This window comes from Mirounga angustirostris, unplaced genomic scaffold (genome assembly GCF_029215605.1).
Source record: "Mirounga angustirostris isolate CCGP_5_RB_7025 unplaced genomic scaffold, mMirAng1.0.hap1 SCAF_2, whole genome shotgun sequence".
Lineage (NCBI taxonomy): Eukaryota > Metazoa > Chordata > Mammalia > Carnivora > Phocidae > Mirounga > Mirounga angustirostris.
In genome coordinates, this window is record NW_026991710.1 from 32,723,093 (window position 1) to 32,749,283 (window position 26,191).

Below are 26,191 nucleotides of genomic sequence, written 5' to 3' on the forward strand. Positions count from 1 at the left end.
GGTGGGCCATACCTTTCCCTTCTTTCTCCTCCTCTCTGCTGGCTGGAATGAGAACATGACTCTGGAGCTGGTACAGCCATCTTGGACCCTGAGATAGACTTGTGTCAAGGATGGCAGGGCAACCAGGTGAATACGCTGAGACCTCTGACTATGAACGTGCTCCACCAGCCCTGGACCACCTACCCAGACTTCTGTATGAGAGAGAAATGTATTTCTGCTCTGTTTAAGACACTGTACTTTTTGGTCTCTGTTAGAGTAGCCAAGTATATGTACTAACTAATACAATTTGTAAATGATGTTTATTCTAACACCTTCAAAATAAATTCCTATTAAAATTAAGAAAAAATGTATATTCACCTAAAATTAATCTCCCATGGTAGTAGTGGTATATTGTAAAATGCAGACCTACAATGAGTACTCTCTTTTATCTGTCTGCATTTAGAAAAAAGGAATGGAAGAAGGAAGCAAGAGGTCACTGTATCCAATTTATCCTCTGAAGTTTAAAGGTTACTTATAGGGGTGCTTGGGTGCCTCCCAGTCCATTGAGCATCTGACCCTTGATTTCAGCTCAGGTTCTGATCTCAGGGTCATGCGATTGAGCCCCGTGGCAGGCTCCCACTCAGCGGGGAGTCTGCTTCTCTCCCTCTGCCCCTCCCCTGGTTTGCTTGTGCTCTCTCTCTCTCTCAATCTCTAAAATAAATAAATAAATCTTTTAAGAAAAATAAAGGTCATTTTTAAAAAATATTTATTTATTTGACAGAGAGAGACACAGCGAGAGAGGGAACACAAGCAGGGGGAGCAGGAGAGGGAGAAGCAGGCTTCCCGTGTAGCAGGGAGCCCAATGCGGGGCTCGATCCCAGGACCCTGGGATCATGACTTGAGCCGAAGGCAGACGCTTAATGGCTGAGCCACCCAGGCGCCAAGGTCATTTATAAATATTATTTTACAAGGCTGGCGCTAATGTATTTCTTCTTGTGTTTTGGTCTAAAATTTGAATTCAGTGCCAGAATATGATTAAATTAGATGGTAACATCTGGTTTGGGGCTGCACGCTCTAATTTCTGTTTGTTTTTAAGAAAGTGACTACATTTTAAAAAGAAAACCTTCAGTGTTTCCATTTTATCATTTGAACCATATTCTAAAGTGTACAAGTCAGTGGTATTAGGCACATTCACAGTGTTGTGTACGTACCGATGTCTCCATTTTGACAACAAAATGAAGCCCACACTCAGCTTGGCGTTCAAGGGTTCCTACGGTCTGTTCTTAGTGTAAGCTTCCAGATCAGCTCTTCCTCTTCATTCTCCTTTCAACTCCAGAGAAAAGGCAACTTGCTTTCCCTAAAACCAGTCTGAATTTTCCTGAGTCCATCTTTTTGCTTCCATCGCTTCTGCCACTGATGTGCTCATCCTACCCACCCTTTCCTTCCAAATCATGTCTATTAAGACCTACCTCACATGCCATCCTGCCTCCAGGAAACCTTCCTGTTTTCCTCAGCTGGAGTGAACGTTACCTTTGTGCCCACCTAGCATTTTGTTTTTATCATTTATGGCAATTCTCATATTTTATCAATTATTTCTATATGTGTCTTAGCTTCTCTACAAGACTGCTCTCATTCACCTATGCCCTCCATTTTTTAGCACCTCACGGCATCTGCTTTATAGGGGGTACAGACACTTAATTTGAAATAGTTTGAATATTGCTACCTGAATGTGAATACAATGGATCTACGGAGAGCTAGCCCTTAATTTCGCTGTCCTAATCATCTCCCCTTTCTGTCCTCAGCCTCCAGTCGAACCTCAGACCCCTTTCTGGTAGTTGGGAGTCTCCGAGAGGATAAAGGGCAGGGACTCACATCCTTCTCAGCTGCTGCTCAGGCTCTTTTGCCCTCTCTACCTTCTGATTCTCTCCTTGGGATGCCTAAGGCCACAGGTGCTCACTCTTTTCATAATACCTCTAAAATTAGGATGTTTTCAACGTCAAGAAAAGTTCCTATTCAAACTGTTGTGACCTTGAGCAAATTACTTAATCTCGCTAGCCTCCCGCCTTCATCTGAAAATGGGGATAGGACTTATCTCAAAGGACTTATGTGAAGAATAGATGAGAAGATGCACCTAAAGGGCTTGGCATAGAGCCTGCCTTTGTAAGCTGTGTTAATTATTAGACTCTTAGTGATTCCAGAGCCTACACGTGGTTCTGGTTCAGTGGGACCAGCTTGTTAGGGTGTCTAATGGCAATGTCCATCCCGCCAGCCTCTGTGCAGTAAGATCTTTGCATGAACACTGATCTCACCTAATCTTTGTAACAACTCTTGGTGTTAGAGGTTAAATAAGGTTAGAGGAAAAATAAGGCTTTCAGGTAACTTAGCCAAGATATCACATGCTAATAGGTAGTGCAGTTAGGATTTAAAGCTTAAGTAGAATGACACATTCTGGAGAATGTGAGAATTGTGAGAGAGATTTCACTTTTCTATATATACTTTTGTCTCTATTTGAATGTTTTGTTTTGTTTTGTACCATGTCCCTGTATTGTTTTCTTTCTTCCTTCCCCCTTTCCTTTCCCCCTCCCTCCCTTCCTCCCTTCCTTTTTTTAAAATTTTTTTATTTTTTCCTTCCTTCCTTTTTATAGGAAGGGAAGAGGAGAGGGGCAGAGGGAATCCCAAGCAGTCTCCACGCCCAGCATGGAGCCCAACAAAGGGCTCTGTCTCACGACCCCAAGATCATGAAATGAGCCAAAGCCAAGAGTCCAACGCTTAACTAACTGAGCCACCCAGGTGCTGTCCCTGTATTAGTTTCAATTGTAAATCCTAGTTAATAATCTCACCAGTATTCATTGCCCCAATCAAAAACATACCAGCTAATAAAAATAGAAATCTTATGTCATTTAAAACACACACACACACACACACACACAGTCTTTAATTTTCTTAGTAGGGAGAAAAAGGCTAATCACCTTCTTGTAACTTTTCACACAAAGGACTCAAATTGCTGTGTTAGGTTACTTGCCCAGTTACTGTTTTTTTTTTCTCCCCATTACAAACGGCAAATATACATGGTTCTATGAGTTATCTCTTGCCCTTTTTTCCTTCTTTTTAGTCAATAACTATACTTTACACATAATTATTTACTTATCAATCCTAGGCATCGAAACATCCTGCAACTTAAAATCAGTGCCTGATTCTATCTGCTTTCGCAGAAAATCTTTGGGTTATAATCCCCTTAACAGAATATAAGATTATTGTGCAGAATACGAGAATATTTTCAAGCAGGAATGTAAAGCAAATTCTAATTAATAAGCTCATTCTCACCTCAGGGTCTTATGAGTAAAGAATTATTTTATGTTGAGTCACTCTGGTGTTTTTCTGATATTTTGCTTTTTTCACCCTGATCTGCAAACGTTTTCTTAAAGAGCCAGATAGCAAATATTTTAGGCTTTTCAGGACAAGGGGCAAAATTGGGGACTTACATAACCATTTAAAATGTAATCATGTAAAAATGTAAAAACCATTCTTAGCTTCCAGGTGGCTGGCCGGATTTGGTCCATGAGCTTTGGTTTGCCAATATCTGATCTATTTGCTAAATTCCCACCCTTTCTTACATCATTTGAAAGAATGATGTAATACTCTTTTCCCAAAAAAGTGAGGAGTAATATTTTTCTATCTAATGTCAGACTGTCATGACTCATTTGTTACTTGCACTATGACAAAAAATACACCCATGCAATTGTTGATACAGAATATTTTATTTATGTATTTGATATCTGTACAGATGTCTGTCCTCATCTTTATATTTGTCTCTGCACTCTCACTGAGCCACAAAATTCCTAAAGAATGAGACTTGTATCTGTTTTACTTGATTTGTACATTCTCAGCAGAGCACAAGCATCAAATGGACATCTGACATATTTCAATAATGAAAAAGTACAAAAGAAAATCAAATATAAGTCAATAAAAGCCATAAGAAAAAAGCACATGGAAACATACAAAAATTCTTATTTTAGAATTATGCTATACGTACTTTGTAAAATCTACTTCTTTAAGTTCATACATGAGATTATATTGGTTTTCTTATTTAAAGAAAAAGGAGAAACTTCAATGAGTTACAGAAATAAAAATGTAACATAAAGGTAACAAATATTTTTGGCTCTTGAACTAAAAAAATAATGATCAGTGAGAAAAAAATGAGATGTGAAGAATAAACTAGACCAATACTGATATTCTATTCATGTTAAAAATAAAACTGCCTTTTAGTCTTATTTGGATTGATTGGAAATGAGCAGTGATGATCTTCTTGGGCTAAAAAAAACAACACAGCTCCTTAAAACAAAAGGAGCAAAACCAAACTTATAGAGTCACTAGTAACATGGAAGCATAGGGAAAATGTTTTAAGCACATCCAAAAAGAAAAAGAAAAAGAAAAGCACACAAGGCCCCATTCTGTCCACTGCATCTTCCTTCCAGGTTCAAAGAGACAAGAAGTGGCTTGGCAAACACCTTACCCGATTAAGCCAGAAACCTCCAAGTCTCCAGGACACTTTTGAAAGGTTAGCAGGTTTAGCCCAGTATTTAGGACAGCAATCTCATGGTTTAAAATACATATTTAATGACAAGTAAATAAACCAATGATCAGAAAAACCAAGGAGTGCCTTTTCCTTTACAACGTGATATTAAAGTGCTGCCTATGGACATTTTGTAAAGTAAAAAGTGTTTCAGGTTTAATTTTTATTTTACAAAAATTGACACCATTAAAACCAACATGATTATTTACCACTCATCCACTCACTGAGGTAATAACATTATAAAAATACGTAAAAAATATACTAGATTCCTAATACCAGATATGCTAATTCCCATACAGCTAGGATAAATTTGATTATTAAAAAAATAGCTTTGTTTCCTTAAAAACACTTGGTTCATTTACCATTTAATATCAGATAGATATCTGCTATCCTAAAGTACCACAAAAATTACCAAAAAAATGGCAATGTCTATACTCTGGGTTTCTTGTTCGGTGGATCCTGAAGACTAAACTTTGGAATTTCCCCAGAAGGAGCATACGGAATTCTCTTTGAAGACACCTTTTTTCCAATTGTTTCAATCTAGAGGGGGAAAAAAAAGATTTTAGAAAGAAAATCTAGAGTATTTTTTTCCTTTTAAAAGCAAAAGAGGGTCTCAAGTGGTCTGGGTTGCTATGAAAGATCTTCGGTTCCCTCCATCGTTTTTGTGTCTCTAGAGTCAATCTGCACTCCACTCTTCCTAGTCACGTCTAGAGTCTCTTACTCCTGCCACTCCCAACACCGCACCCCCTCAAACAGAGGACCGGCTCACATGCCGCCATTGTCTCAGCACATGGATGGAAGCAACTCAGACCAGATTCCAGGGAAATCACAGTTTCTCTCAAACTTTCTTCTCGTGTCTGCTTCCCTTATTCTAAAAAATTAGCATAAGCTGTCATAGCGTAGATTTCAGGAGTTCAGGCTTCAGAGTCTGAAAGGCCCCAGCTGCATTCCTGACGGATAATTGTGTCCACCTAAGCTCTCTAGGTCTTTCTTCCTCATTTGTAAATGGTGTCACTAGCACTTACTTCCAAAGGTTGTGGTATGGATTAAATTACATAAAGTGCTCGGCACTACGCCTGGCAGACCAGTCAGCCTTCAATAAATAAATGGTAGTCAATTTTTATTTTGCATATTACAACTTAAACTTTTCCTCACATATCCAAAATCATTAATCTTATTTTTAAAGGTACTGTTTCTTCAACGATCATAAATTGAGCTCCTCTCTACAGCAAAAATATACTATGCAATTTTCATAAAGGTCTTTTGAGTTAAAAATTAATACTTAATTCTGACTCAGAGGGCTTCTGCTTTGTATTCATCAATTGTCTCAGTGACTTATAAATGCCCTTTATTATATAGGATTCCATTCCTACTTTTTTCCCTATTTTTTAGAATCCCTACCACAAAGAGTTAACTTTTATAAGAACCCAAACTCACATTAAATACATATATATTAAAGAGTATATATATATATATGTGTATATGTATCTATCGATCTTTACAACTCTTCTCCCTTAGATGAGTCATACAAGTAGAAGAGAAAATGTGTCTATGCCTTGGAAGTCATCTTTAAAAAATAACATTGCTTCAGTTTAAGTCATGACTGGGAAGAGTAGTCATGCTATTACTCACTAAGGAGGGGCAGGACAGAAGAATCCCCAAGGTCCCTGATGGAGTGTTAACAGACAAGGATGTCATCTGATTCTTGTTGCAAGTGAATCTTTCATGAATGAGAAATGAGCACCAATTCTAAATAAGAAGGATCTTCAACAACTCAGTGACAGGTTACGGGAACCAGATCACATATTCTGAGCAGTAGATGAGGCCCTATCAGTATGTCCCCAAGACAGCTGGTGCTGAGCAGACGCACATGGCCAGCTCTAACCCCTGCCCCGCTCTGCTCTGCTCAAGGACTCTGCTGACTGCAATCTCCTGGCATATTTCCTTATCCTCCTCAACCTCACCTCAAGCCTCCCGCTCCCACATCCACACTGCTCTGAGGAAATGGAAAGTACCTCCTTCTCATGAATACTCATGGGACTCCTGGGGGAAACTGATAGAGATGCAACATAAAATGGACGGGTCGGGTGACTGTCAGCTCTCTGAATATTCCAGAATTAACTGACAAACTTGGAATTGAAAAGGGCCAGTCCCACGGAAGCTCCCATACTTTTCACTCAGACTCTCAGGTGCTAGGACAGTGCTGAGCACTCAGAAGGTATAGGATCCTATACAACATGTGACAACTATACTGCATTTTGCAGTTTTGTTTTGTCTTAAGATTTTATTTATTTATTTATTTGTCAGAGAGAGAGAGAGCACAAGCCGGGGGAATGGCAGGCAGAGGGAGAAGCAGGCTTCCCGCCGAGCAGGGAGCCCGATGTGGGACTCAATCCCAGGACCCTGGTACCATGACCTGAGCCAAAGGCAGTCGGCCAACCACCTGAGCCACCCCAGGCGCCTGAAAAAAATTTACTTTTAAGTTCGTATATTTTCTTACTTGATCTTTAGATGAGGTAAGGCAAGGTACAGTCTATCCCCATATAATAGGCAACTGCTGAATCCTAGGTACTACATAAGGAAGACCACTACTGAATGATCTTTAGATCACAAATTAAGGAGGGAATAAAGTAATTACACACAGCACATAGATATTTCCCAGAGAACATGTTGCCCCAATTTATGTTATTGCTAAAGAAGGGAATATTAAAATACTAAAACTCAAACCCACTAAAAAGCAAATGACCAAACAAACAAAACCAAACCAGTCTGGGACCATAATTACCTGGAAGCCAATGGTTTGTAGTTCATTGTGGAGCCCATCCAGGACACGTCGCCCATCAAAGATAAAGGCTGGCTTCAGCATTTTTTTATGAATGCGTTCATAATCCAGTTCCTATAAAGACAGAACGAAAAAAACAAAGCAATTAGAACATATACATGAACACACACTCAACCCCAAATGATACCAGAATACTTCTAAAATTTTCATTAATATGACTTCTGTCACCTCACCTTAAACATGTCCCACTCTGTGCAAATAACCACGGCATGGGCGCCATCACAGGCTTCATATGGGTCCTTGGAAATGGTCACGAGCCGGGACACTATAACGACAACAGCCACGAGATATTGGCAATGAGAAAGGAGTTATCTGAAATTATGCACTTTACTACTAGGATTGCAGGCAGAGTTGAGGGTCTGACAGAAGTGGAATGGTCTGGTTGAAATGAGAATGAGAGGAATGGTGGACGCCTGGAGCACCTGCACCTTGCCCTAGCAGCATCTCCTTGGAACCTCTGAGGCTTTTTAGAATATGTTGGAAAAACCATTAGACTGACCCACTGCCGATCACTTCAAATCAAAGTTGATGGAACAATGTCTAAGAGTTTAATTTTAGAGAAATGAGGCTGAAAAGAGGGCCTACCAATGATATAAATGGAACGACCATGGAAGCAACACAAATGTCTATCAGTAGATGAATGCGTAAAGATGTTTTATTTATTTTTTTTTTTATTTTTTTTTAAATGTCCATACAGGCGAAGGTGTTTTGTTTTTTTTTTTAAGATTTTATTTATTTATTTGAGAGAGAGAATGAGATAGAGAGAGGGGGGAGGGTCAGAGGGAAAAGCAGGGAGCCTGATGCGGGACTTGATCCCGGGACTCCAGGATCATGACCTGAGCCGAAGGCAGTCGCTTAACCAACTGAGCCACCCAGGCGCCCCAAGATGTTTTAATATATGTCTAAATAAAATTAATATATATTCCATTGTGTACACACACACACACACACACACAGGAATACTATTCAGCCATAAAAAAGAATGAAATCTTGCCATTTGGAATGACATGGATGGAGCTAGAGAGTATGATGCTAAGTGAGGTAAGTCAGAGAAATAAATACCATATGATTTCACTCATGTGGAATTTAAGAAACAACAACAACAAAAAAACAAAGGAAAAGAGAGAGAGAGAGACAAACCAAGAAACAGACTCTCAACTATAGAAAACCAAGTAATGGTTACCAGAGGGGAGGTGGGTGGGGCGATGGGTGAAATAGGTGATGGGGATTAAAGAACACATTTATCATGAGGAGCACTGAGTAATGTATATAATTGTTCAATCACCATATTATAAATCAGAAACTAATATAATACTATATGTTAACTATACTGGAATTAAAACTTTTTTAAAACGCAGCATTTCATTAAAACACACACACACAAGGACAGAACAACCAAAGGTTTCTAGAGAACAAACAGGTTTTAGGGCCCATACTCAGAGTGATTCATGAGACTCAAGCCTTACCTTGGTCATCCTGTGAAACTCCTGGGTGAGAAAGATCCACAACTATTTGTTCCCTTGGTACTTTTGGATCATATATATGGAGATGTGCACCTTCATCCATCAAATATTTGCTGATATATATACTAGAAGATTCTCTGAAGGAAAAAAAATCAGTATTGCTAAGCTTTGAAATGGCATATATTCTAATATCTAGGAGTTTATAGAGGTAAGACTCTATTTCTTGTGAGGATACAGATACTTTATTTTTACTCTTTATACTATATATATATGTATATATTTCACATACACACATCCACCATTAAAAATCAAAATGAGAGGAAGAGTCAGCACTCTCAAAGGGGTAGAAATATTTTAAAGAACTGATACCTTGTATCACCAGTGTCCTTTTTGAATGCAAATCCCAAAATAGCTATCTTCTTATCAGTTACCGTATTAAACAAACTGTCTATAATCCGGGAAGCAAACCTCCTCCTCTGGTAGTCATTCATATCTATAACCTGAAATTACACATACAATTGTGCAATGTTGCGTACAGTTAGTGCAGTTAAAAGAAGTGCATCCTCTGCCATACACTGCTCACAGTTTTACAGGACTATTGTATGAATACCAGCCTCATAAAGTAACAGGAGGCAAAGATTAACCAACCTCTTTAGTATCTATCTACTGGTTTAAAAAAAAGAATTAGTACCCTACCACTTAAAGCCATCATGAACATTTTCACTTGGCTTAACTTTCCATGCATCAATCTGGGATGGAATGAATATAAAGATGGGGAGTACAGTTAAGTTTCAACCCCATTAGAGATCTAGCTATAAGAACAGCCTAAAATAGAAAACAAGTGCTTTCCTTAGCCAACTTCTCCAAACCCTGTGGAAGCAAAGCTATAAGCAATACAATCCCAAAGCATCCCCTCATATGCTTACCCCTCACCCCTCACCAGCGAGTACAAAGTGGACAGAGAACAGTTGAACAATGCAGAGTTATAGTTGCCCTCTGGATGAACCATAACACCACTAACCCTTGGCAAACTTGTTTTTTTGAGAGAGAGAGTGTGTGTGTGTGCAGGGAGGAGGAGAGGGAGAGACAGAGAATCTTAAGCAGGCTCAATGAGATCTCACGACCTTGAGTTCATGGCCTGAGCCGAAATCGAGTTGGAAGTTTAACCAACTGAGCCACCCAGGTGCCCCTCTCCCTTGGCAAAGTTTTTAAATTGATATTATAAAAGTCTCTGATCACCTAATCCTTTACTCTCCTAAGGGTATAAACAATCTTCATATTGGTGACCAGATGAATATAAGGAAAGAGACTGGTTTTTACCTTTTTTTTTTTTTTTTACAGCTCTGATTTCTAGGGGCTGTCACAAAATTTGAAAGCTTGGGAAATGAGCCCAAAATGTTACAAAATCAAGCATTTATCTGCATTTCTGCCATGATGGACAGGAAGATAAAGTCACCTTGCTGAATCGAGTGAAACAAACTTTTACATTGTACATTTTTCTTAAAAATGTGCATTTTCCTATATTCTCACCCACTGCTGAAATCTATAAAACTATAAACTTGCAGAAAAATTTTGGGGGAAGATATATATGCTGGCTGGTATCTTGGACAAATTATTTAACATCTCTAAGACTCAGTTTCCTCACCTATAAATGGGGGATAATATTAGTGATGAGGACCAAATGAAATACTACATGCAAAGTACCTAAAAAAATGCCTGGCACAGAGAAAGCACTCAATTACTGTTAACTCTATTTTCAATTTGGGAAAGGTCTCTAAGTTTAGCTCTGTGAATCTCAAAAGGACAAAACAGATATCAACACACACAAGCCACCTGAAAGCATTACAATACAGGTTCTTCCTTTATTTTGATATTCTGCCTTTCAAGATAGAAAAGAGTTATAATTTTTTCTTTTTTAAAAAAATATTCTTTTATTTATTTATTTTTAAAGATTTTATTTATTTATTTGCGAGAAAGAATGAGTGAGAGAGAGAGCACGAGCAGGGCGAGCAGCAGAGGGAGAGGGAGAAGCAGACTCCCCCTGCTGAGCAGGGAGCCCAATGCAGGCGCTCAGTCCCAGGACCCTGGGACCATGACCTGAGCGGAAGGCAGATGCCCAACTGACTGAGCCACCCAGGCACTCCAGAAAAGAGTTATAATTTTTTTAAAGATTTATTCATTTATTTTAGAAAGAGAGTGAGGGAGAATGTGGGGCAGGGGGCAGAGGGAGAGGGAGAGGGAATCTCAAGCAGACTCCACGATGAATGGGGAGCCTGAGGTAGGGCTCGATCCCAAACCAAGAGTTCTATCTTTAACTGACTGCGCCGCCCAGGTGCCCGAAAAGAGTTATAATTAAGAATAATAGTTCTTAGGATGTCTGGGTAGCACAGTCGGTTAAGCATCTGATTCTTTTTTTTTTTTTTTTAAAGATTTTTCATCTATCTATTTGACAGAGAGAGACACAGTGAGAGAGGGAACACAAGCAGGGGGAGTGGGAGAGGGAGAAGCAGGCTTCCTGCAGAGTAGGGAGCCTGATGTGGGGCTCGATCCCAGGACCCTGGGATCATGACCAGAGCCGAAGGCAGATGCTTAACGACTGAGCCACCCAGGCGCCCCAAGCATCTGACTCTTGATTTTAGTTTAGGTCATGATCTGAGAGTCTCAAGAGTCATGAGACCAAGCCCTGTGTGGGGCCTCCAGGCTGAGTGTGGAGCCTGCTTAAGATTTTCTCTCCTCTGCCCATTCCCCCACAAAAAGAATAATAGTTCTTGCTTTATTTTGGGAGCAAACTTGTTATAAAACTAGAAGAAATATGGTTTACCAGAATTACCATCAGAGTTCATTCGCAAAAAAGACAATTAAAAACAGAGAAGCCTAAGAAATAAAACTAAAATAAATGAATATAGGGGCGCCTGGGTGGCTCAGTCATTAAGCGTCTGCCTTCGGCTCAGGTCATGATCCCAGGGTCCTGGGATCGAGCCCCACATCGGGAAGCCTGCTCTGTGGGGAGCCTGCTTCTCCCTCTCCTGCTCCCCCTGCTTGTGTTCCCTCTCTCACTGTCTCTCTCTCCATCATATAAATAAATAAAATCTTTTAAAAAATAAAATAAATGAATATAATGATAGTTGAGTTCCTGGAATAAAAAAATCCTATCAAAAGCACTTTATAGACAAAGGGTCACATGTTTTAATTAGAAGTTAATCAAAAGTTGTTGACTATCAAGATTAATACCTGCTGCCAATAACGAGCTACTTCAGGCAAATTCAGAGCCTCACAGAGATAAACCAAATTCAGAACATCTTTCTGAAAGCAGCTTCCACCAAAACCTGAAGAAAAAAGTGACAATATTTTCATTTAAGAACCACGACCGAATCATGTGACAAATCTGTCATACTAAATTTGAGGGCCTATGCTAGAATTCTTTTCTAAGTAAACTCCATACCACATGTGGGGCTCGAACTCACAACCCCGAGATCAAGAGTCACGTGCTCCACTGACTGTGCCAGCCAGATGGCCTTATGCTAGGATTTTTTTTTTTTTAAGAGAGAAGGGAGGGGTGGGAGGGTTAGAAGGAGAGGGAGAGAGAGAATCTTAAGCAGGCTCCATGCCCAGTGCAGATCTCACAACCCTGAGATCACGACCTGAGAGGAAATCAAGGGTCAGACATTTAACCAAGTGAGTCACAGAGGCGCCCCTAGGATTTTTAATACTAAAATTCAGATGTTGGAAATTTAGTGGGTTTATAGATTGTGTGAAATCTTTAAGCAACTAATAAACTCTATAAATAATTTCCAGATAATCTTCTCGTTAATGTTTTATTATGGCTACATTTTCTATTTTATTTCTCATTCATCTAGTATCACTGCCCTACATCTCTTACTTTAGCACAGGGCTGGTAAACTTTTATGGGACAAATTGTCAATATTTTAGCCTTCGTGGGCCACACAGTTTCTGGCACAACTATTAACTCTGCCTTTGCTCAAAAGCAGTCAGACAACATGTAATAAAATAGCCATGGCTAAGTGTCTCTTTAATCCCCATTACCTATTTCACCCATCCCCCACCCATCTCCTCTCTAACTATGTTCTTTATAGTTGAGTCTGTTTCTTGGTTTGTCTCTTTTCTCCTTTGTTTTGTTTCTTAAATTCCATATAGGAGTAAAATCATATGGTATTTGTCTTTTTCTGACTGACTTATTTCACTTAGCATTATACTCTCTAGATCTATTCCTGTTGTTGCAAATAGCAACATTTCATTTTTTTTATGGCTGAGTAATATTTTAATACACACACACACACACGTGTGTGTGTGTGTGTGTATTCCACTACCCAGTAGTGGAATTACTGGATCATATGGTAATTCTATTTTTAATTTATGAGGAACCTCTATACTGTTTTCCACAGTGGCTGCACCATCTTACATTCCCACCAACAATGCACAAGGGTTCCTTTTTCTCCGCATCCTCGCTAACACTTGTTGTTTCATGTGTTTTTGATTTTAGCCATTCTGACAGGTGTGGTATCTCATTATGGTTTTGATTTGTATTTCGCCGATGATTAGTGATGTTGAGTCTTTTCATGTGTCTGTTGGCCATCTGTATGTATTCTTTAAAGAAATGTTTGTTCATGTCTTCTACCCCCACCCTTTTTTTAAAGCTCTATGCCCAGAATGGGGCTTGAACTCATGATCCTGAGATCAAGAGTCACAAGCTCTACAGACTGAGCCAGGCAGGTGCCCTGTATCCATTTTTTATTGGATTATTTAGTTTTTTGGGTGTTGTTATATAAGTTCTTTTATATTTTGGATACTGTTTATCGGATATGTTATTTGCAAATACCTTCTCCCATTCGTAGGTTGTATTTTAGTTTTGTTGATACATAATCGTTTTGTGTTGCTTTTTTTTTTTTAAGTAAACTGTACCCCCAACGTGAGGCTCAAACTCATGACCCCGAGATCAAGAGTTGCACGCTCTATCAATTGAGCCAGCCAGGTGGCCCTGTTTTTATTTTTGTGTGTTTAAAGACACCTTATTTAATATATATTATTGATTCATTAACACTAAACTCACAGCCGACAGCACTATAACTCGTGCCTGAATAAAACTTATCTAACCACGTGTATTTTGTCTGAGGGGCACACATCACAGCCTCCTGGCATTTCAGAACCCTCGATAACACTAGCACTTCACACACAATACACCTGGGGGCTATTTAAAGAAGGTAAATCACCAACAAAGACGTAAAAAATGTGACACTAAATAGACCACAAAAAGAGCTCTTGTTTACAGAACAGGAGCTGAAACGAGAAAACAAGAGCATTGTCTGTCGCAAATTCAGCTGGGAATGTCTGTGTTGGATGACTCAAATTTTTTGCCGCCGTGTGTGTGTTTGCAGATGACCATGAAAGCACTATGAGCATTGATTTGGGGATTCCAAATAAATTTTGGCAAGTAGGATAATTCATACGTACAGAACTGGCAAATAATGAGGACCAACTGTATTTCACCAAGACCACATTTCCACAACTATATATTAGTAGGCAAAGCAAATGATAGGGGATGTTCTTCCCATTTGCTTCAGTGAGGTATTGAGTTATGTCCTATGTAGTCTCCCAAACTTACTCTTCCTAAATGTTCTACTTAAATATTAATTAATCCTCCTAAAACAGTGAACTGTGTTTATCTTACTAATCAATCAGTAATTATTAAAACAATAGAAGTTTAATTATTGCTTCACTTGGCAAGTTCTTGATAGGTTGAAGGCTACACGTATCATGGAATCATTACTCTAAGGGCATTAAGTTATACAAAGACTTCCTTAAAGTTAGAGACCTAGCTAAAGGAACCTCCTCTATGTACAGAAAAAATTCAGTTTACCAACACTGGCTTTCAGAAACTTGTTTCCAATTCTCTGGTCCATTCCAATGGCTGTTGCCACTTCTTCTACATCAGCCCCTGTTGCTTCACAGAGGGCACTTATGGAGTTAATGCTGCTGATCCTCTGGGCAAGAAAAGCATTTGCTGCCTTTGGAGGGGGAAAAAAGGAAAATTATGATGAGTTAAATAGCAATTTTATATGTCTGGATTATATTTCATTGAGTTGATACAAATTACTGAGGGAGATATGAAAGTTACTGACAGGCTCAATTTGAGGAGGCTATGGATGTGGTGGTAAAGGAAAATGTATTTTTAAAAAATTATTTATTTATTTATTTGTCAGAGAGACAGAAAGAGAGAGAGCGAGCATAAGCAGGGGGAGCAGCAGGTAGAGGGAGAAGCAGGCTCCCTGCTGAGCAAGGAGCTTGATGACGGACTCTATCCCAGGACCTGGGATCACAACCCAAACCGAAGGTAGACACAGAACCTACCGAACCACCCAAGCGTCCCAAGGAAAATGTTTTAAAGTAGAGAAGAAAGATGATTCAGAATGGGATTAAAGATAGAGTGATTTTAAAAACTATTTTTTTTTAAAGATTTATTTATATGAGAGAGAGAGAAAGGGAGCAAGCAAGTGCAGGGGTGGGGAAGGGGCAGAGCAGGAGAGAGAATCTCAAGCAGACTCTCCACTGAATGCGAAGCCTGACTTGGGGCTAGATCCCATGACCCTGGGATCATGACCTGAGCTGAAATCAAGAGTCAGACACTCAACCGACTGAGCCACCCAGGAGCCGCATTAAAAACTACTATTTTGGGACACACGGTAGGCTCAGTCGTTAAGTGTCTGCCTTCGGCTCAGGTCATGATCCCAGGGTCCTGGGGTCAAGTCCTGCATCGACCTCACTGCTCAGCAGGGAGCCTGCTTCTCCTCCTCCCCACTTGTGTTCTCTCTGTCTCTGTCTCTCTCTCAAATAAATAAACAAAATCTTAAAAAAAAAAAAAAAAACTACTATTTTAATGCACCCTCCATTTTATGTTACATTTTATTAAAAATGGAGAATTTTCCAGAATATTTTATACCCTGATATTTGATTTCCCTTGTGAAAATTATTTCATAATGGACAAGAATATTATGTTCTAAATATTAATATTAAGAAAGTACCTGTGTGGCTTATCAGGCTTAAGAGAAATAAGTCCTTAGCTTTAAATGTAATGGAGAGTCGAATGCTATGTACCAACCAGTTTGGAAAGTTCTGAAGACCAAGTATTAGTGGTGAGGATCTTTTCTCTGGGAACCCAGTGCTCATACACAGCACACAGTGCCTGCACAGCTCTCTGGCCCTCTGGGGTTTCATCCCCTCCAATCAGTACTCTGTCCGGGTTCCTTAGGTCCTTGATGGCTGTTCCTTCCGCCAAGAACTCAGGGTTGGACAGCACCTAGAATTCCAATGCAAAGCAAAGTTTTAAAGTTAGAATTAACCGTTGGCAACTATAAGGCATCAATATTTATTTAAGAATCAGGTTCCAAGAAAAAAAAAAAATCAGGTTCCAATGCTTCCTTTGTTTATACCTGTAAATTCAAGTTGGGTTTTGTGTTTGCATCAAATATTCGACGAATACTTTCTGCTGCCCGCACTGGAACTGTGCTTTTCTCAGTCACAATTTTGTACCCGTGTGAGTTTTGCACAATGCGTCTGGCACAAGCCTCGATATACTTCAGGTCTGCTGCGCGACCTTTCCCCATTCCGTAGGTTTTTGTTGGAGTGTTCACCTGGTGAGAGCATATGCGATTATGAACAAGAAGTATCTGTGAGAGATTCAGCGATTTCAACATGAACCTTGAACCATCAATTAACTAGTTAAGCGGGAAGTTAACTATCATCATTAGCTTTAATTTAACCCTCTATTAGTTTCATGGAAATGATACATTTTAATAATATAATCATCAGACAGAACATCCTGAAGCATCTGGGGAACTCATTCAACAAATTTTTGTTGAGAATCTACTATATAGTGACAGATATTAGGGCAGGCAGGTTGCAAGCTAAGCCCTGGAGATACAAAGATGAATGAGACTGTTGCTGTCCTCGAGGAGTTCGAAGTCTGAAATGAAATGTAAGTTTTCTTTCCTCTCTTTATTGTATGTAATATATTATCCTGGTCTCTAAAACCTTTTCTTTTTTTTTTTTTTAAAGATTTTATTTATTTATTCATTAGAGACAGAGAAAAAGACAGAGGCAGAGGGAGAAGCAGGCTCCCCACAGAGCAGGGAGCCCAATGTGGAACTCGATCCCAGGACCCTGGGATCATGACCTGAGCCGAAGGCAGACGCTTAACCGACTGAGCCACCCAGGCATCCCTCTAAAACCTTTTCTATCCTCCTTTTTAATAGACCTATATCAATAGCTTTTCAAAAATATTTGCAATATCATTCACAAATGGCTTTCTCAGATCATTAAAGCTAGACATTATCTAGCATCTTTAGGACTCACAATACTATGTAGACGATTATCAAATAGAAAGAAAAAGAAATCATGAGTCCAGAGTCCAGGCATTTACTTTTGGCTTAGCCGTACCATGTAACCTTGGAGAAGTGTAGCTGCCTTTGCTTCAATTACCTCATTGGAAAATGAGGATAGCATGTGCTCTAAAATCTAATACATGGGTTTTATAATGCTTTGGTAAAAATCAAAGCACTTCAGAAAGCCCACAATTCTATACAGGAAGAGTGTGTGTGTGTGTGTGTGTGTGTGTGTTTAAGCAGGCTCCACACCCAATGTAGGGCTTGAAGTCAGGACCCTAAGATTGAGTCTTGTCAACTCTGCCAACTCAGTCAGCCAGGTGCCCCTATACAGGAATAGTTTTTGAGCCAGTAATTAGTGGTATCAATTCTCTTCTCTTGACAAGCTTATAACCTAATGGGAGACTAAATAAAGGAAGAAGCCAAAATAAATCAAAACTCAAACACTGTTGAGGTATGAAAATCAGGAGAACAAAAGTTGTTCATTTGCATGGAACAACTTAGGAAAAGCCTTAGACATGGAAGTCAGGGTGCACTGGAGTACAGAAGGGCCAAGCCACTAATAGGATAAGGTGGAACATGCTAAAGATGAGAGAGGAGCAGACAGCTTCCCCTAGTAAAGATGCTCTGAAGAGGACAATTGAACACTGATTTATATAAAACTATTCCTACCTGGAATATGCCTAAAAATAGCCTGGGGTAGGAGGAGAGGGAGAGAAGTAGTAAATGAAACAGGATCAGCCATGGTAACTGCTAACAATGGAGAATGGGTAAATAGGATTCATTATATTATTGTCTTCATCTCTTGTATGAATTTGATATTTTGCATAATGAAAAGTAGACAACAAATAAATTTTAAAAAGCTGATCCAGAGAATAATGGGAAGTAGATGTGAGTTATACAGTAATAAATTACCATAACAGGTATGCAAAGTAATAGCTTGGAAAGATTCAGCACAGCTCAAGCTAGATCCGCAGAGAGGCAAGTGTAAAATTAGCTGTCTGGCCAGACCACCCTACGGTGGACTCTACTGCCTGAGAATAGATCTTTTTAAATATTTTTTTATGGAAAATTCCACTACTCCCATTCCAGATTCTCGTTATCCAAAAGTTGGATTAAGATAACTTCTTGATTTTCTCCAAGTACCTAGCTACTCCAAAATCTTTTCTCATTTTCTATGCCTTGTCTCTTAACCTTCTCCAAGCTTAAGTAGACGATGGGCAGGCAAGTCACAGGAGCTGCACGAATTTCTCTGAAGTAATTAAGAATGCCAAAAGAGAGAATGAATTCATAATGGTTTCACCACTGGCGTCATTACCACTTTCTTCTGGAGTTATCTTTATGGTACTGCTTTTGTCTCATCAGTCAGAAAGCAACCCCTAATTCAACAACTTATAATCATTAACAACACGCATAATCAATTCAACAACATCTACCCTCTAGGGCCCCTATGATATTTCTCTCCTTAAGTTCATGGGGCTCAGTGAAAGCCCATGCCACTGGCTTCCCCTTTACTCTTTAAGGCCCTGAAGGTCTTGAGTCATAGAACACCCTAGCTCAGCCACAAATTGATGATTACTATACTGATCACACATAGACTATTTGAGTAAATGGCTACAAGGACAGCAAAAGTTACCTTGGTTCAAATATTAGATTACCAGAGTTTAACTCCCAAGTATTGGTTCTACTTTTTCATTACAAAGGTACATCAGGTTAGCCATATTATGAGCCAAAGGTGCCTGTGGACTAGCTTGTAACCTAACGAACACAAGCCAAATTGCAAAGAGTTCATTTAAAATTACTTCTGCTGGGACAGCTGGCTGGCTCAGTAGAGCATGAGACTCCTGATCTCGGAGCTGCAAGTTCGAGCCCCATATTAGGGGTATAGATCACTTAAAAATGAGATCTTTTTTATTTTTTGTTTTGTTTTGTTTTAAAGATTTTATTTAATTATTTGACAGAGAGAGACAGACAGCGAGAGAGGAAATACAAGCAGGGGGCGTGGGAGAGGGAGAAGCAGGCTTCCCGTTGAGCAGGGAGCCCGATGCAGGGCTCGATCCCAGGACCCTGGGATCATGATGTGAGCCGAAGGCAGACGCTTAACGACTGAGCCACCCAGGAGCCCTGAAATCTTCTTTAAAAATTCAAGAAATAAGAAATAAAATGACTTCTGGAACATAATTCATCTAGATAGGAGATGCCCATAAATTTGCACACATGCTTTGCAGTGGTCGAAACAAGAAATGATGAAATATATATACTATTACCACATGAACTCACACCAGTACTTCATAATTCTAGATCCCAGACTAGAACTTCCTCCAAATTTATTTGATCAATGATCACTGATATATTTGACCAGGTGATTTACAGGGTATGGTGAAGTGTTAGACAAAGTAACAACCAAAATTCAACTGGATAACCCTATAGTAAGTGAAGATGTGGCTTGATACCAACAGATTACTATTCAAATACAATGAAACTTCTGTATAGAAAAGAACACATTAAAACTCACACAGCAAAAGAAAATACTTACAGAAATAAATACAAGATCAGCTTCTTTAATGGCATCATCAATATTGGTAGAAAAAAATAGATTTTTTCCTCGACAGGATTCTACTACTTCTTTTAGTCCTGGCTAAACAGAAAAAAAAAAAAAAAAAAAAGAGTTGTATATACAGTTTACCAGTCATATGAGATTACCTAATAGCATAGAATTACCTTTGTTAAAAGAGAAAGTTATATTACAATTTAGAGGTCTAGACTTGCTCTCAAATAACACCTTTGTAGAAAAATCTAAGATCCTACACCAAAGGCCAAAAGTGTACATTATGTAACAATACTAAATAGAGCAAAATTGACTTTGCCACAATAAAAGCACCAGCTTGTTTTAATGTCTCATTGTTTACCATGCGCTTGTTTCATAAGAGTTAACAATTAACTGAGTATCAATTCAATTATCAGAAAATTCAAGGTCTTCGTGATTTCAGGCAAACATTTGATTTTGCGTCATCATCATGAATGCAGGTTTTTACCCCTAAGAATTCAAGTCATACAACTGGTTGTCAAATAGTCAACATTTACTTCATGCATACCTAAATATATATTTTTTCTAAGTCCTAATGTAAGAAACATTTTAACTGAAAATTTTATTACTTTCCCCATACAGTTTAACAGGAAATATAGTTATATTAAGAATATTGGGCTGTACAAAACCACCTAAGTATCCTTGCCAAAGAAAGAAAGAAAGGGAGGGAGAGAGGGATGGAGGGAGGGAAGGCAAGAAAAAAAAAAATCAGATCTAAATCTGCTTAGATCAGGGCGCCTGGGTGGCTCAGTCGGTTAAGCATCTGCCTTTGGCTCAGGTCATGATCCCAGGGTCCTGGGATCGAGTTCCGCATCGGACTCCTTGCTCGGCAGGAAATCTGCTTCTCCCTCTCCCTCCTGCTTGTGCTCTCTCTTTCAAATAAATAAATTAATTAAAATCTTTTTTAAAAATAAATAAAAAATAAATCTGCTTAGATCAGTACAATCAGCAAAACCCAGACTGAGAATTTCTATAGGATAAACAATCTAGTTTCTTCAACAAATAAACTGAAGAGAAAAACAGAGAGAAAGAGAGATTAAAATACTATGGTCTTTTTTTTTTTTAAAGATTTCATTTATTTATCTGACAGAGAGAGACACAGCGAGATAGGAAACACAAGCAGGGGGAGTGGGAGAGGGAGAAGCAGGCTCCCCGTCGAGCAGGGAGCCCAATGCGGGGCTCTATCCCAGGACCCCAGGATCATAACAGGAGCCGAAGGCAGACGCTTAACAACTGAGCCACCCAGGCACCCTAAAATACTATGGTCTTAAAAGACACAAGTGATAAAAATCTATTGCAGTTTATGGATCTTACTTGGATGTTGATTCAAATAAACTACGGGAAGAAGGACCCGTATAAGAATTCTTGATATAAAGAAACTATTCTTAAAATTTGTAGTAGTAACAATGGTGACATGCTTACTTTTTTTTTTTTTAAGACTTTATTTATTATTTAGAGAGAAAGAACACGGGAGAGCAAGCAAGCAAGGGGAGGGGCACAGGGAGAAGGAGAGAAAGAATCTCCAACAGACTCCATGCAGAGTGCAGAGCCCGAAGTAGGGCTTGATCTCAAAAACCTGAGATCATGACCTGAGCGGAAATCAAAAGTTAGATGCTTAACCAACTGAGCTACCCAGGTGCCCCAGGTGACATGCTTATGTTTTTTAAATAATTATTATCTTTTTTTAAAAGATTTTATTTTATTTATTTGACAGAGAGAGAGACAGTGAGAGAGGGAACACAAGCAGGGGGAGCAAGAGAGGGAGAAGCAGGTTCTCTGCCGAACAGGGAGCCCAAAGTGGGTCTTGATCCCAGGACCCTGGGATCATGACCTGAGCTGAAGGCAGAGGCTTAATGACTGAGCCACCCAAGCACCCCTATTATCTTTTTTTTCAAGATTTTATTTATTTATTTGAAAGAGAGAGAGAGATAAGGTAGAGAGAGAGAGAGCACATGTTGGGGAAGGGCAGAGGGAGAGGGAGCCCACGGGTCATAGAAACCATTTTCTTGGTTCTAGAAAATGAGAGTAAAAGATTATAGAGTAGGGATTTTGCAGAGAAGACTGAATTTAGTCTTATATATAATCCCCTAATATTTAAATTACAGTAACCTAAAATCAGAGCAATGCAGGATTTATACTAACTAAGCCTTAATAACACCTCAAAACAAACAACTATATTATTCTGTTAAAATCAATGGGATATTTGTAGATCTCCAAAACTGATGCAGAAGTAGTTAATAATATAGGTTCTACCTCTTATTAAATTCATTATGTAATTATCACAATTAGTATTGAGAATTTATAGGGTACTTTTTATGGAAGAACTCAATCCTTTCACAGGGTAAAATTATCATTCATTTTATTCAGAAAAAGTAAAGCAAATTATCCATTTTACTTTTTAAAAAGTAGCTATTAAATTATTACAAAGTTAACAAGAAAAGCAGTGACTATTCAAAAAATATGGTAATACAAAATACTTTGTTAAATATTAACACTTTCTACTATACTATTTTCTGAGTAAACACTTAAGTATCTTGTCACCATATTTTATCTGATGATCATTACTATTTCCTTTTCCGGAAGTAAAAACGACTGTTTTTTTATTCATATAGTTTTGGCCCATAAAATATAAACATATTGAATTAGAAAGAACCACAATAAACAAGCTCATGGACCCTAAGTATATTTAGCTGGGTTTTCTTTCTTCTTTTTTTAAAGATTTTACTTATTTATTTATTTGAGAGAGAAATCACAAGCAGTGAGGAGGTGCAGAGGCAGAGGGAGAAGCAGACTCTCTGCTGAGCAAGGAGTCCGATGTGGGGCTCGATCCCAGAACCCTGGGATCGCGACCTGAGCTGAAGTCAGATGCTTAACTGACTGAGCTACCCAGGGACTCCTAGCTGTGTTTTCAATGTGACCTGATAATCTTTTACTTTGTCCTCTCTATTCTGAGATTATTGCTCTGAATCTCCACTATTTGCAAGTCCTTGACCCAACATTACCCCTTCTATCTTCTTCAAAATATCTTACCTCTTACTATCAGACAATTGAAATTGCCAATATGTCAGTCACCTTTCTTTCATGTCCCCACTGACAAAACTGTCCATATCTTTATCCACTCTTGTTTACTTTCCTCCAGTCTCCAAGGAAGAGGCTTTCAAGGCCAATCCTTGTGCTTTTGATTCCATCCTTTTGCTCTCTTTCTGGACTTTATTCCATCAATTAGCCCCTTCTTACATTTTGACCTTTCCTTCTCTATGTAATTGGTGACTTTAGTTTTGAACATGCTTGATCCTTTATCAACCACAGAAAAAAAATATAAATATATAAAATCACTGCCTTTAACCCTTCAATGAATTACTCTCCATTGCTTCTTGATGGCATTTCCTCCTCCACCTATCATCAAACATTACAGATTTTCTGGGTTCTGTCCTTGACTCATGCTCTGTTCTCTCTGCAGACTCTTTTTGGGAGAGCTCAATTACTCTGATTTCAACTACTACCTGTATAATCCTAACTTTAAGTCTCCAGCCCTGAATCATTTGCTTACACTTTTGATATATATCCAACTGTCTCCTAAACATCTCTATTTGGATGTCCCAAAGCCTTTATGACTAAATAGGACCAAATAGAATTTGAAATTTGATCTCCCACTACTCTCCACAACATCTTGCATTCTTGATCTCAATTAATGGCACAATCATGCACCCATCACCCAAACTGGAAACCTGGATATCATTCTAGATTCCTTCCTCTCCTTCATCCTTCTTATATCATCAACAATCAAGTCCTATCATTTTTCCTTCTAAATATTTTTCCAGGGGCGCCTGGGCGGCTCAGTTGGTTAAGCGTTTGCCTTTAGCTCAGGTCATGATCCCAGCGTCCTGGGATCAAGCCCCACATCAGGCTCCTTGCTCAGTGGGGAGCCTGCTTCTCCCTCTCCCTCTGCCTGCCACTCCTCCTGCTTGTGCTCTCTTGCTTGCTCTTTCTGTCAAATAAATAAACAAAATCTTCTTAAAAATAAAATAAACACGGGCGCCTGGGTGGCTCAGATGGTTGAGCATCTGCCTTTGGCTCGGGTCATGATCCCAGGGTCCTGGGATCGAGTCCCACATTGGGCTCTCCGCTCGGCGGGGAGCCTGCTTCTCCCTCTGACCCTCTCCCCTCTCATGCTGTTTCTCTCTCACTCACTCTCTAAAAAATAAATAAAATCTTTAAAAAAAAAATAAACACAACACAGAAATCATCTTTATTTTCTGATTTATAAATTCCTTAAGCAGGCATCTCTTAACTGATGTCTAAGAAAGACACAGGAAAATTAGAGCCTAAAGTCATTTACTTGCTAAGAGGAAAATCATTCTACTTACTAAGATGATTCCTTCTAGAATTTTAAAGTATCAGTGCCATGTTTTTAACCTCCAAAGCCAGTGGGTTTTGGAAAAAGATTTCATTTCTTTTGTACGCTACACTAAATAGTGCAAAACTAAAATAGCTGCTAATGGTCTAATTTCCTGGAATTAACATATTAAAAATGAGATAGGGGCATCTGGCTGGCTCGGTTGGAAGAGCATGCCACTCTTAATTTGGGGGTTGTGAGTTCAAGCCCCACATGGAGTGTAGAGATTACTTACTAAAAAAAAAAAAAGACAGCGAGAGAGAGAGATAAAAATAAGTTATAACCATTAAATAAAACCAACACAATTATGAGATTTCAGGGTTTTGAAAACTCAGACATTGACTCTAGTGAGGACAGTGCCAGCTAGACTTTCAAATCTTTTATATTCTTTATAAAGAGATTTAAAGAAGAAAAAATTTACTTATGAAATAAAAGTATGAAATATAATACTTCTGTGTCTTTGTTTATAAAAGATAGGTTATTGAGAAAAAACAAGTATGATATGGAAAAGAAATTATTTTAGATCTTAACTCTCTCAATCTAACTATATATCCCAGCTGGATTCAATGTCAATGTAGAACATACGATCTTAAATTTAAAGCACTGAAGTCTTAGGTGGCGCCTGGGTGGCTCAGTCGTTAAGCGTCTGCCTTCGGCTCAGGTCATGATCCCAGGATCCTGGGATCGAGCCCCGCGTCGGGCTCCCTGCTCCGCGGGAAGCCTGCTTCTCCCTCTCCCACTCCCCCTGCTTGTGTTCCCTCTCTGGCTGTGTCTCTCTCTGTCAAATAAATAAACAAAATCTTTAAATAAATAAATAAATAAATAAATAAATAAATAAATAAATAAATAAAATAAAGCACTGAAGTCTTAGCAAGAGTTTCAGATGTCAATCAATGTAAATAGTAATACCAACAATAAGAATCTGGCCAGGGAACATGCCTGGCCAATTGATTTTTTTGTTTTCTCCAAGAAAAATGTCTAATTCCAATACATTATAGTTTGTATTTTTTAAGATTTATTTTAAGATTTATTTATTTATTTTAGGGAGAGAGAGAGAGCACACGAGCATGAGCACATATGTGAGTGGGGGGAGGGGCAAAGGGAGAGAATCTTCAAGCAGACTCCCCCACTCTGGGCTCAGTCTCACCACTGAGCTCAGGCTCACGACCTGAGCCAAAATCAAGAGTCAGACACTCAACCCACTGAGCCATTCAGGTGCCCTTAGTTTGCATTTTTTCCAATTCAGGATACCTTTGTTTTTGGTTTGTAAGCTAATTTTTATTGAAATAAAACAAAAATACATAAAATTGCATATACATTAATATAGAAAAGTGTGTAGCTCAATTTTCAAAAGTGAACACGCTTGTGTAACCACTATCTGTAATAAGAATTAGAACATTAACTGTAAATCAGAAACTGCAGTTTGCCCTCTCCGAGTCACCACCATGGCTCAAATTAACACCATGCTGAATTCTATCATCAGAGATCAATTTGCTTATATTTGAACTTTATACAAGTAGAATTATACAACATGGACTACTTTATGTCTGACAGCACATTATTTTGGGGAGAATTTAACCATATTCTTGCATGTAGGAGTAGTTTCATTGATTTTCAATGCAGTATAGAATTTCATTGCAGGATTATGCTATAATTTATGTATCCATTCCAAAGCCGATTAACATTTAGGTTGTTTCCTATTTAAGTCTACAATGAATAGTACTGTTAATACCTGTCTTTTGGTGCACCTAGGTATGCCTTTCTGTTGGATATATACCTACAAGTGGAATTGCTGGATCAGACTACACAGATTTTCAGCTTCAGTAAATACTGCCGAGCACTTTTGAAAGTGGCTATACCAGACTACATTCTGGCAGCACTGTGTAAAATTCCAATTGCTCTAAATCCTTGCCAACACTTAGTATTGTCAGTATTAATAATTTTAGCCATTCTGA

General features: G+C 38.8%; 1 protein-coding gene across 4 annotated transcripts in view; it reads right to left on the minus strand.

The window, feature by feature from the left end:
* Window positions 1-3,718: 3,718 nt before the first annotated feature.
* UGDH (UDP-glucose 6-dehydrogenase) overlaps window positions 3,719-26,191 on the minus strand; it is a 32,270-nt gene continuing 9,797 nt past the window's right edge. For all 4 annotated transcript variants that reach the window (XM_045881303.3, XM_045881300.3, XM_064584387.1 and 1 more), the window contains 10 exons: window positions 19,790-19,891; window positions 16,303-16,503; window positions 15,972-16,169; window positions 14,733-14,880; window positions 12,089-12,183; window positions 9,227-9,357; window positions 8,861-8,994; window positions 7,568-7,659; window positions 7,338-7,448; window positions 3,719-5,092 (listed from right to left, as the gene is read on the minus strand). In XM_045881303.3, coding sequence (XP_045737259.1) covers window positions 4,982-5,092; window positions 7,338-7,448; window positions 7,568-7,659; window positions 8,861-8,994; window positions 9,227-9,357; window positions 12,089-12,183; window positions 14,733-14,880; window positions 15,972-16,169; window positions 16,303-16,476 — 1,194 coding nt within the window. In that variant the 5' untranslated portion in view covers window positions 16,477-16,503; window positions 19,790-19,891 and the 3' untranslated portion in view covers window positions 3,719-4,981. The remainder of the gene's footprint in view (window positions 5,093-7,337; window positions 7,449-7,567; window positions 7,660-8,860; window positions 8,995-9,226; window positions 9,358-12,088; window positions 12,184-14,732; window positions 14,881-15,971; window positions 16,170-16,302; window positions 16,504-19,789; window positions 19,892-26,191) is intronic.